The sequence below is a fragment of the Panulirus ornatus genome, chromosome 8 (assembly GCF_036320965.1).
Source record: "Panulirus ornatus isolate Po-2019 chromosome 8, ASM3632096v1, whole genome shotgun sequence".
Classification (NCBI taxonomy): Eukaryota; Metazoa; Arthropoda; class Malacostraca; order Decapoda; family Palinuridae; genus Panulirus; species Panulirus ornatus.
The window spans coordinates 16,761,322-16,774,599 of record NC_092231.1 but is presented as its reverse complement, the minus strand read 5'-3'; the positions used below and the strand labels follow the sequence as shown (position 1 = coordinate 16,774,599).

The 13,278-nt window shown below is 46.2% G+C and overlaps 1 protein-coding gene across 1 annotated transcript in view; it reads right to left on the bottom strand.

Annotated features, from left to right (window-relative positions):
• LOC139749848 (solute carrier family 4 member 11-like) overlaps nt 1-13,278 on the bottom strand; it is an 898,465-nt gene that overhangs the window by 62,624 nt on the left and 822,563 nt on the right. Inside the window, exons 7-9 of the mRNA XM_071664173.1 lie at nt 7,329-7,538; nt 2,149-2,356; nt 499-612 (exon numbers count right to left, since the gene is read on the bottom strand). Coding sequence (XP_071520274.1) covers nt 499-612; nt 2,149-2,356; nt 7,329-7,538 — 532 coding nt within the window. The remainder of the gene's footprint in view (nt 1-498; nt 613-2,148; nt 2,357-7,328; nt 7,539-13,278) is intronic.

Here is a 13,278-nt window from a genome sequence, read left to right as displayed (position 1 = left end):
CGCTCCCAGACACCCTTTCCTTCCCAAACAGTAAGTAAACCATGGTGGACGGTGGACATTTATCTTGATATTTCCTATGTATATAATGAGGAAACTGAAGTTGTGGATTTCGAGAAAAAGATTAAACTAGTTGAAAGTACGAGGATGTTATGTAAGATTCTTAAAGCGGGATATCTTTTTTTATTATCTTTTTGGCTTTCTAAGTGAGACTGAGGAAGCCACTGGAGAGATAGGGAACATGGAAGCCGGAAGCTTTTCTGTCATGACTGTGGTAGAAATGATTACGATCAGAATACACAAGTTTGAGGAGAACGTCAAGAAATCTAAGTACATTACTGAGGGTCATGATTACTGCCAGAAAGCATTGGCTGAAGTCTATAAACTGAAAAATCACTGAAGTGGGGAATGACATCAAAATCATGAAATTTGAGGAAGCTTTTAGCCATGGCAGATGGCATATTAGAAGAACAGTCAGCGAGAGCGCCGAGGAGGACTCACTTTTGATGTAGATGGCTAACGGCGCAGTGGTGAGCTGGATGAGGAGGGGCTGCCCGGAGAAAAGGCCCCAGAAGACACCCCCGATGACCTGCCCGATGATGACCTTCTTCACATCTGCAAGGTGGTATAGGGGTTAGGGAGGGCCAGGCTGGTGTACCACACAGATGGGTGAGGGCCAGGCTGGTGTACCACACAGGTGGGTGAGGGCCAGGCTGGTGTACCACACAGGTGGGTGAGGGCCGGGTTGGTGTACCACACAGGTGGGTGAGGGCCAGGTTGGTGTACCTCACATGTGGGTGAGGGTCAGGCTGGTGTACCACACAGGTGGGTGAGGGCCAGGCTGGTGTACCACACAGGTGGGTGAGGGCCAGGCTGGTGTACCACACAGGTGGATGAGGGCCAGGCTGGTGTACCACACAGGTGGGTGAGGGCCAGGTTGGTGTACCTCACATGTGGGTGAGGGTCAAGCTGGTGTACCACACAGGTGGGTGAGGGTCAGGATAATGTACCACACATGTGGGTGAGGGCCAGGCTGGTGTACCACACATGTGGGTGGGGGCCAGGCTGATGTACCATACATGTGGGTGGGGGCCAGGGTAGTGTACCACACGAGGGTGAGGGCCAGGCTGGTGTACCACACATGTGGGTAAGGGCCAGGCTGGTGTACCACACAGGTGGGTGAGGACCAGGCTGGTGTACCACACAGGTGGGTATAGCACAGGGCGGTGTACCTCTGGTGGAATTTTGTGTTGTGTAAGTTATGCATATAAGATTATGTGTGGTAATGTACAGGGGCGTAAATATACAGAAAGGGAATATAATTGATCTGACATAGGACAGGAAAATTTACATGTAACAAATTAAACAAATTTAGGAGATTCCATCTCTCTCTCTCTCTCTCTCTCTCTCTCTCTCTCTCTCTATATATATATATATATATATATATATATATATATATATATTTATATTATATATACGTTGGTTCATCAAGATCAGTACACTGATACTCGTATCAAATTACTGTGGAGGAGCCAGATTGAATGCAACCATCATCCTACTCCCAACCAGCTGGTGTGAGTGCGTTCCTAAAGCCAATGTTTACTTTGAGAATGAAGTCAAGAGTTCTGACTGGAAGAACAAACAAAGTGAGAATACTGGTCAGTATGCTGGTGCTGGGCAGATCTGTTCTTACACTGAGGATGACCGAGTCTCCTGCTAGAAGGGAGGCGACCCTGTTAAAGAAGAAGGTCTTGAGGAGAGAGAGAGAGAGAGAGAGAGCGCATCTTTTCTTAACTGTAGACCTGCCACAGCCGCCATGGGAGCTAGCTACCAAAACTAGGAATCTAATATTTTCCATCATATATGATTCATACAGTCGTATATATACAGATATCACAGTAACTATGAGAAACACATGTGTTCTTACATTATTTCTTTAGTGCTATGACTTTGGTATGATATCAGGAAGGATAAGTCAACTTGAAAAAATTGGATATCCAATAATGTTTCTTTCAGTACGAGTCATTTCTGCAGCTATCCTATGATCACATGGCTCATCACGATCCGTAAGACACCGGGTAAGGTATCGCCTACGTAACACATTGTTGGGGAGACGACAATCAGTTGAGGTAAATGTGACCCTGGACCTACCTATTTTGCCGTGCGTGTTGTGGTCGTTGAGGACCCCGAAGGCGATGGCGGGCAGTATACAGGCGAAGTAGAGGAAGAACGTCGTGGAGACGACCTTCTGCACCGTCTTGTGGCCGACGACACCGTCCTTGTAGTCGGAGATGTAGTGTGGTATGCGGCGTTCCAGGTCCTCTCGCAAACCCCGCGCAAACGAGCACCGTTTCTCTTGCTGTAGGGAAGGCATATGGAATTCGATTACTCGTGCCACTGTAACGTTTACTGCCTACTGCAATATGGAATACATTCCTGTCCCGGTATCACCTAAAAGCATAATTACTGATCCTCTAATTGTACAATAGATAAATGTGGTCAGCAAGTGCAAACATAGTCTCCCTGCCCCGCAGACCTGGAATAAGTTCATGATAAACTGGAGCGGAGGTTGGTAAGGCTGTTTGCCAGCTTAGCCGATCCACAGGAGGGGAGGGAGATCCACGTAAAAATGAATAGATGTTGATTAACTCGAGTTCCGTGAGCGTATATATGCGTGTGTCTCAGTGGAGTGTTTGTGTGTTCATACATGTGACTGGGTGAAATATATGTGCTCATGTGTGTTTACATAGTGCATGAGCGTTCATTAGTGTGTGTGATTACCCACTTGTGAATGGTGGATGTTTGACACTCGTGGAACTTTGTCTCTTAAATATATATATATATATATATATATTTTTTTTTTTTTTTTTTTATACTTTGTCGCTGTCTCCCGCGTTTGCGAGGTAGCGCAAGGAAACAGACGAAAGAAATGGCCCAACCCCCCCCATACACATGTACATACACACGTCCACACACGGAAATATACATACCTACAGAGCTTTCCATGGTTTACCCCGGACGCTTCACATGCCCTGATTCAATCCACCGACAGCACGTCAACCCCTGTATACCACATCGCTCCAATTCACTCTATTCCTTGCAATCCTTTCACCCTCCTGCATGTTCAGGCCCCGATCACACAAAATCCTTTTCACTCCATCTTTCCACCTCCAATTTGGTCTCCCTCTTCTCCTCGTTCCCTCCACCTCCGACACATATATCCTCTTGGTCAATCTTTCCTCACTCATTCTCTCCATGTGCCCAAACCATTTCAAAACACCCTCTTCTGCTCTCTCAACCACGCTCTTTTTATTTCCACACATCTCTCTTACCCTTACGTTACTTACTCGATCAAACCACCTCACACCACACATTGTCCTCAAACATCTCATTTCCAGCACATCCAACCTCCTGCGCACAACTCTATCCATAGCCCACGCCTCGCAACCATACAACATTGTTGGAACTACTATTCCTTCAAACATACCCATTTTTGCTTTCCGGGATAATGTTCTCGACTTCCACACATTTTTCAAGGCTCCCAAAATTTTTGCCCCCTCCCCCACCCTATGATCCACTTCCGCTTCCATGGTTCCATCCGCTGACAGATCCACTCCCAGATATCTAAAACACTTCACTTCCTCCAGTTTTTCACCATTCAAACTCACCTCCCAATTGACTTGACCCTCAACCCTACTGTACCTAATAACCTTGCTCTTATTCACATTTACTCTTAAATTTCTTCTTCCACACACTTTACCAAACTCCGTCACCAGCTTCTGCAGTTTCTCACATGAATCCGCCACCAGCGCTGTATCATCAGCGAACAACAACTGACTCACTTCCCAAGCTCTCTCATCCCCAACAGACTTCATACTTGCCCCTCTTTCCAAAACTCTTGCATTTACCTCCCTAACAACCCCATCCATAAACAAATTAAACAACCATGGAGACATCACACACCCCTGCCGCAAACCTACATTCACTGAGAACCAATCACTTTCCTCTCTTCCTACACGTACACATGCCTTACATCCTCGATAAAAACTTTTCACTGCTTCTAACATATATATATATATATATATATATATATATATATATATATATATATATATATATTCTCAGCATATCTTTAACACTGTACTCAGAGATAACCATAACATTATGACATGTAAATTTCTCTGATCTGCAAGATGGCCATCATAGCTTGGTCTTACGTGACATTACATCCCATCTTCATCGTCCTAACTTTGTTCAACTGAATTCCATTTATCATGAGGATGAACCGTAAACCCTGCTTCGGTATCCTTGTAGGTTGTTGTAATCCCAAAGGCTCCTTATTTGCAAGCTTAGATTCACCTACAACCATATTCGTACATGATCCAAGTCCTTTTGGCAAGTCATTTACATAGATCGGGAACAGCAGATGCCCCAAGATAAAGCCCAGCAGAACATCACTGGTTATTCTCACCCAGTTTGAAAAGCACCTCTGACATACGTCGCATGCCCAACTCTGTTTCGATCTTCCATCCATCGAAGTAGTTTCCGCTTATGTCCGCCTGAAAATCTAAAGCTTTTGTGTGTTTCCCCTTGTGCATCCCGTCAGGCGAGTGCTGGCAACTCAAACACACAACCTATCCAACCAACCGGCTGATGCTTTCTCCATCATGACGTCCCAAGTGATATACGATACATGGCATCTGCCCTCTGCACCCAGGCTGCCTCCCATGCAAGTAGTTTCTTCTGAGTAAATACTCATCCATTCGCCTTGCTACCTCCTCTTCCAGTATCATTACAGACAGTGGTTGTTGTCTGTAACACTGTCCTGCAGCTGAGTACGGCATCCCTATCGCCTTTCTCAGAAAGCAGGCGAAACGCTTCATTTCCCTCATCTCTTGGTACTGTGTCCTCTTCCTGTCAGTTCTTCAGTTTCCGCAGTGTAGACTTGTAGTGCTCCAGTCGGTGAACGTGTTCGTACTTATGTCGTTACTCGTACTCCAGCCTCTGCATTTCGTACTCATGATCATGTACAGTTGTATATACTACGATATTGCTCATGTAGGCAAACCACATGACATATCATGGAAGACTGGCTTCTCTTCCTTACGTAAATACATGCTTTTTCTTCATTCCTTGATCTTCTACGAAGAAATCTGTGAACAATATACGGTCATAAATCTAAATCTATAGTCAATTACAGAGTGTTGTGTTTTTCGAATATATATATATATATATATATATATATATATATATATATATATATATATATATATATATATATATATTTGATAATGGAGAAACTTTTTTATATTTTCCTACATTTCTTATCTTGGAGGGGAGGAGGGCAGTGAGACCACCACATCAACATAAGGTTGTGCATAACATCATTTGTGATGCACTGACACCAAACAGGGATTGTGAAGGTAAACAACTACACACTTCAGGTCTTAGTATCATTTTAGTGTTACAAACAAACAGTGAAGTGTTCTATTGTGTTTCAGTTACCATACTGAATCCCATACCTTAAAGATGAATTATGGAAAAGCATAAAACATCCCATAGGACCACTGGTGGAGGGATACAACCAGAGATCCTATTCTGTAAGTCTAGAATTACAGTAGCAAAGCAACGTGTGAAAGAGGAAGTCTCAAATTTGCACCAAAATAAGCTGCTGCTTTACGATGTGACCACTTAAAAAAAGTCCATGGAGCTGTACTCAATATTCGGCAAATCTGAAAACTGAAGCACAATCACTTGCACTGAGAAAATGTAAAACTGAGGTACTTGTACAAGTGAAGCCTGTACTGGTATCCACAGTCGTCCTCCTGGCTTTGTTCTTCCACCACCACCGTTCTGCTGTGGCGGTGCGTCACGTATAATCACACCGTTCGTGTACAAGTTGGAAGAGCCAGACACCATGAGGGCCAGGCATCACACGAGTATACAGATCTAGATCCTCCATAAGCCCACATGTATTTCGTCAAACAGTCATGATACTTCCCAGACCCTTTCCTTTATTCCATGTGGGGAGTTCTCAGGGCAATGTGTCCTCAAGTGAATATACATCTTCCTCCTTTATTGACATTTTTTGCTGCTGACAGATTTATGGAACAGTCCAGGAATTTCATTTGCCTGGTCTATATGTATATATATACACTTTACTGCATTAATATCTTGCTTTCTTATGTCCCTCATATCTGGCCGACTACTGTGCCGTCTGTACGTTTCCACTGCACACGTCTCCTTTCCTAATTCCTCTGATGTACTTTCAGTTGAATCAAAAGTCTCTTTCTTCTCCATGCACCCTCTCTCTCCATTACTCGCCACTGGCTCCCATCTTGCATTACAGACTTCCAGAGCACCTCTTGTCATGCATTCGCTCGCCGAACCTTCCTTGTCCCAGTCTGTATGTTCTTCAAGAGGTACGTCCTACCTCATATTTTCTCTCATTGTTTATATCAGTCTCTGACTCCTTGTGTTTGTCTCCCGCCGCACACATACTTGAGCTCGAGCACTTGGCTCTAAATTCATCAAGTGAAAGCATATAATCTTTTTTTATGTTAGCTTAGACGGCACGAGCAATTGGATGCCCCAATTACGTCAATCCATCAACACTTGAAGTAATAAAAGGGTTAGAGAGAAATATGGTAATACGAAAGAGCTCAAAAGGGTGTGCTGAAATAGTCTGAACATGAGGAGAAAATGAGGGAGGAGAGGTTGACAAAGAGGATATGTGTGTCAGAGGTGGAGGGAACGAGGAGAACTGGGATACCAAAATGGAAATGGAAGGATGGATTGAAAAATATTGCGAGTGGTCGGGGCCTGAACATGCGGGAAGGTGAAAGGCGTTTACAGGATAAAGTGAACTGGAACTATGGGCGATGAGCTATCAATGGACCAAACCAGGGCATGTGAAAAAATCGGAGGAAACCATGGAAAGGTCTGTGGGGCCTGGATGTGGATAGGGAGCTATGGTTTCGAAAGAGAGAGAAGAGGAGGAGGAGGGGGTTAGTGGAAGGGGAAGGAGGATATGAGGAGGAGGAAGTAAAAAGGAAGAAGCAGAAGTTCAGGATTCACTTAGGTTTAGGTCGAGCGAACCTGTATGTTACATAAGTTCAGGTAAAGTGATCCTGTATGAGTCACGTAAGTTTAAGGTAACTGAACCTGTATACAGTATACGATCTACACCACTTCATGCATAGTGAGTCTGGGGAAAGTGAACCTGCATGACTGAGTTTAAGGAAAATGAACCGGTATGACTCACATGAGTTAGGGAAAGTGAACCTGTATGACTCACATAAGCTCATGTAAAGTAAACCAGCACGACTCACATATTCGAACTCGTCGACCCTCTCGTGGTTCATCTCGATGCGCTTGTCGTTGCTGATCTGCTGTTCCTCAGCCAGCTCCTGCGAGTGCTTGATGATGAGCCGCTTGAAGTCCTCCTCGTTGGTGGCCTCCAGCAGTCGCTGACGGAAGTCCATGTCGGCGAAGATGGTGGCGAAGGTGCGGCCCGTCTCCAGAGAGTTCTTGGTGCCTTTCTGCAAGACGGAGGAAACCAAAGTTAGTCAACACTTCAAGCAGCTCTGTTTGGGAGGGAGGGGTTACTATTACGAGAGAAACATAAAGTTTCGAGAGAGGAATGATGGATGATGCCATACTAACGAAGGGAAGAGGTCGAGGTACCAGTTGACCTCACTGGTGTATATATATATATATAGGGAATACGTGGGAAGTATTCTTAATCCCCTATCCCCAGGTATATATATATATATATATATATATATATATATATATATATATATATATATATATATATATATATACGGATGTCATGATGACCATATATCAGGTCACGATGAAACTCATTGGGACTTGTTCTCATTATCAACTTAATGAATTATTCTCCACGTCGAGGAGAGGACATACAGAAGAATGGACAGATGAGGGGGGTCGGAACACGGCTGCACGACGGACGGGATTACGTGACAGACGGATGGGGTCAGCAGATGGATGGATGATAGACGAACGGCCAATGGACGGACGAGGTTGGACGGGATCGAGCAATGGACGGATGGGGCCGGACGATAAAAGTGCGTGGTAGGATAATGGACGGATGATAAATGGACGGGATCGTATAATGGACGGATGATGGATGGACGGGACTATGGATAATGGACGGATGATGGATGGACGGGGCCATGGATAATGAACGGATGATGGATGGACGGGGCCATGGATAATGAACGGATGATGGATGGACGGGGCTATGGATAATGGACGCATGATGGATGGACGGGGCCTTGGATAATGGACGGATGATGGATGGACGGGGCCATGGATAATGAACGGAAGATGGATGGACGGGGTCATGGATAATGAACGGATGATGGATGGACGGGGCTATGGATAATGGACGCATGATGGATGGACGGGGCCTTGGATAATGGACGGATGATGGATGGACGGGGTCGGATAATGGACGGGTGAAATCAGTCAATGGACGTCAGCTTAAGAATGATGGACTAATAAACTTAAGATGCACAAATATTGAATAAACATCTTTTTTCTTTTTCTTTTTTTCTTTATGAGACGAGTATAACCGAGGAGCTGATTATAGAGAGGCCCGTGTGGGTGAAAAAGTTCAAAAGTCTCTTATAACACAGCACGGCAGACAAACATTACCTTGAAGTAATGGACTCTGTAATAAGTATCGCCAATGTGGGTAGCAACAACACTAGAAACAGAGAGACAGTGACATGTGTGATGAACTACACGGTGGCTGGGGAATCACACATGCCTCGCCGTACGTGCAAAACAAAACAACGTAAACTTGATGTTAACATCTTGGCCACTGACGTCAAGGACTACAGCTAATGCCTAACTTGGGCGGAAAGGATTTCCTTCCTCGACATCACCAGAGGAAACACGGGGGGAAGGTAGTAGGTCAAGCGACCCCCTCCCTACCAGATGAGGGAGACTTCACCACCAGCGGGTGTGGTCCGGGAGCCGCCTTACCTCGTCAGCACGACCCATCAACGTTACTACGACCACCACACCTCCACCACAATGGTGGTGGTGATGGCCCATCCCATTACTACCTCACGCACCGCAAACTCATTAGCAGTACCAACCACATATGACAGCTCATCGCCATTTACCACACGCCTCATCAACTTTGCGCCACTAAATTCTCCGTTCCACCACCGCCACCACACCACAACACAACACCCAGGCTGACGACCGAAATACAGGAATGTCTGATGACACTGGTAGGGATGAATTGAAAATTGGATTGGATTATGAAATTTAGGCTTAGAAGCCAAGCACTGGAGCTTCTAAGGCTATTCAACCCTCTTAATACAGACTGAAAGGATGAAATAAAGAAAGGAACTTCCTGTTGTCGTCGTCAGCCTTCCCCTGCAGCCGGCCACAGTCAGCAGGTGGGGGGCCGGGCCAGAGGATGGAGGCTTAGTGGAGGTCAGCGGGCCCTCCTGCTCCCAAGACCTCGGGTGTGTGTGTGTGTGTGTGTGTGTGTGTGTGTGTGTGTGTGTGTGTGTCAAGGGTCAGAGGTCAAGTGCTGACAGGTCAACTTTGTAGGGTGTTGAGCGGGCAACCTGGCACCTCAGTACAGGTGAACATAGAGCAATATGCCTATCCCCCCCCAGCCTTGCATAATGGACCCTACTCCTCCCTCCATCCTGCCCGTAACGAAAATACCGAAACCCGTCCTATCTTCTTACCTACACCTAGCCAATATGTCCCCAGCCTGAACTCCACCACCTCAACACGATGAGCTACACTACACACCCGCTCAGTAAGGAAGCTCTCTCTCTCTCTCTCTCTCTCTCTCTCTCTCTCTCTCTCTCTCTCTCTCTCTCTCTCTCTCTCCAAACGACAGTCCAATCAGAGATTCGTCACTTTCAAGCCTTCGCTCGAATGAAATCCAGTAAAGTCCATCACAAGAGAGTACATAGTGAGGCAGTGTTGCCTCAGTGGACACCTCTGTACACTCTGACTTTAAGTAAACAACTTACACTATGACTAAGTAAATAATTTACACTTTGACTTTAAGTAAAAAGAAACTTACACTGTGACTTTAAGTAAACAATCTACTTTTTGACTAAGTAAACAATCTACACTTTAAATAAACAACTGTAAACATACTTCATACAAATTTGAACAGCCCCACTGATCGTCCTTCTACGACACATTTAAGGACACACACACACACACACACACACACATATGTACACAAGCACACACATAAACACACCGACCACCTTCCTGCTCGTCGCCCAAACCTGAGTGTGTACCCAAGCTTCGAAGCGGGAGGAACAACTGGGTTGTGAGGGCCGGAGACAGCGTCACCATCACCAGGCATCCTACACTCATCACGGTCTGGGGGAAGACAGACAGACACACCACCTACACCAGCCGGACACATCATGGCAGGAAAACATACGTTCCTCTAAAGGACCTAGACTCTCTAGTGCACTGAAGTACGACTTAGTTACGTAACCTGTTGTCCATGACGGTACGACCCCTTGGGTGAGACGGTACGACCCTGGAACGCGAAGGGATAACCCTTAATCACGATGGTACGACTTCGGAGCTCAAGAGGAACGTCCCCTGAGTGTGAGCTAGTGTGTAACGCTAATCAACACATGGCCATGATACCCCTGTGGTGGTACCGATGTGTTACGGATTTTGAGATTAATGTCCCCAATGTTGGAGGGGGGGTTGGTACGTGGTCACGTTGGAGTGAATGGCTTTTCGTCACAGGCGAAGGTTATTGTGGCAAAATCCTTACCATACGTACGTACCTCGAACATACACAATAACCTAATTGCTACTCGGGGGGGTTGGGTTGGGAGGCTAATCAACGTGCCCTCACGTAGGGAAGCCTGGGCCAAGACTTGCCTGGAGGGTAATCGACTCAGGCCATTCAGTCCCAGGTATGAAGGGGTGGCCAGCCAGGACCAGGCGAACAGGGACGTAAGCCGCTCCACACCTGTCAACAACAGCTGACCAAAACCCAACAAAATGACGGTGTGTTATAATGAAGCGTGGCTGGACGTGCCATTAATCCTCCATTATTGATGAGGGTAAAGTATTTATCTCACATATATGCAGCGGCGTCTCATTCCACATCTCATACGCAGCGTCTCATTCCATACCTCAGATATGTGCAGCATCTTATACCCTACTCTCTCTCTCTCTCTCTCTCTCTCTCTCTCTCTCTCTCTCTCTCTCTCTCTCTCTCTCTGATATGCAAGTTTCTTTCACATGCAATGTAGTCCCTCCTGCTCTAGTATGTACAGACACACACACATTATATATATATATATATATATATATATATATATATATATATATATATATATATATATATATATATATACACACACATATATACGTAGTCATACGTCTTGCAACAGCGTTGACAAACACATGCAGTAGTATATATTTTCCACCCGTATGTAGATATGCCAGCAATCGTAGCGTGAAGCCAGTGGACACAAAATGGCTTTTAAATTTCCCGATTTCATTGCAACTGTCTGGTGACGACCACAACGACAACCTGCTGTGTCAACCTCCCGCACGACCCGGCGGCACGACCTCAGAGCACGACACTGGTGCACGAAGGACGACCCTTGGCTGTCAGGCCCTGTCCTTTTTGTAGGGTCAGATCAAAGACACGACGTCGTAACTGAGGGTCGTACCGTCGTCGTAACTGAGGGTCGTACCGCCGTCGTAACTGAGGGTCGTACCGTCGTCGTAACTGAGGGTCGTACCGTCGTCGTAACTGAGGGTCGTACCGTCGTCGTAACTGAGGGTCGTACCGTCGTCGTAACTGAGGGTCGTACCGTCGTCGTAACTGAGGGTTGTACCGTCGTCGTAACTGAGGGTCGTACCGTCGTCGTAACTGAGGGTCGTACCGTCGTCGTAACTGAGGGTCGTACCGTCGTCGTAACTGAGGGCCGTACCGTCGTCGTAACTGAGGGTCGTACCGTCGTCGTAACTGAGGGTCGTATCGCCGTCGCCGTGCTGGAGTCGTACCGTCCTCGAAATTCAGAGCCAGACGGGAGGTTTGAACCTGGGCACACACAAGAGAGTGTGGACTGTGTTAGCCTGCAACCCATACCCCATTAGGACGCCTGTGTGCCTCTCATCCTCTGTTGCAACCAAGCAGGCAGCCTGACAGTACACACGAACGCAGAACTAGCGTGAGACGATATGTTCTAACACAGCAGCAGCAGCAGCGTGATGTGTTCAAACACAGCAAAGTCAGCGGGAGGGTATGCTCTTAACACAGCAGAAGTGTGACGATATGTTCTAACACAGCAGCAGAGTCTTAGCACGGCAACAACAGCGAGAGGGTATGCTCTAACACAGCAGAAGTGTGACAATATGTCCTAACACAGCATCAGCAGCGTTACTTTCTCTGTGAGAGTAAAAGTATGAAGATACACAGCAACAGCTGGAGTGAAAACAGGTTCTAACACAGCAACATGAACATGACGTCATGTTCTAGCACAGTAACAGCAGCATGAAGATATTTTCCAAAACATCAGCGGTATGACATGCTCTAACACAGCAGAAGCGTCATGAAGATGTGTTCTAACACAGCAACATGAACATGACGTCATGTTCTAGCACAGTAACAGCAGCATGAAGATACTTTCCAAAACATCAGCGGTATGACACGCTCTAACACAGCAGAAGCGTCATGAAGATGTGTTCTAACACAGCAGAGGCGTGAAGATGTGTTCTAACACAGCAACAGTCCGACGCTATTCTGCAGCACAGCAGATGCGTAATTACTTTCTAACACAACAACAGCGCGAGGGCATGTTCTAACATAGCTTGAGGGTATGCTCTAACACAGCGTGAGCGTACGTGATCCGACATTATAGCAGTCTGGCGATGGGTTCAAACACAACAGCAGTTTGACGATGTTTTAACAGAGCAACAGTGCGACGATAGGTCGCAACATAGCAGTAGAAGCGGGACGATGTCCTCTAACACAACAGAAGTAGAGTGACGATAGGTTGTAACTCAGCAGCAGAAGCGTGGCGATACGTTCTAACACAGCAGCAGAAGCGTGGCGATACGTTCTAACACAGCAGCAGCAGAAGCGTGGCGATACGTTCTAACACAGCAGCAGCAGAAGCGTGGCGATACGTTCTAACACAGCAGCAGCAGAAGCGTGGCGATACGTTGTAACACAGCAGCAGCAGCAGCGGTGTGACATATTCTAACACAGGAACTGAAGTT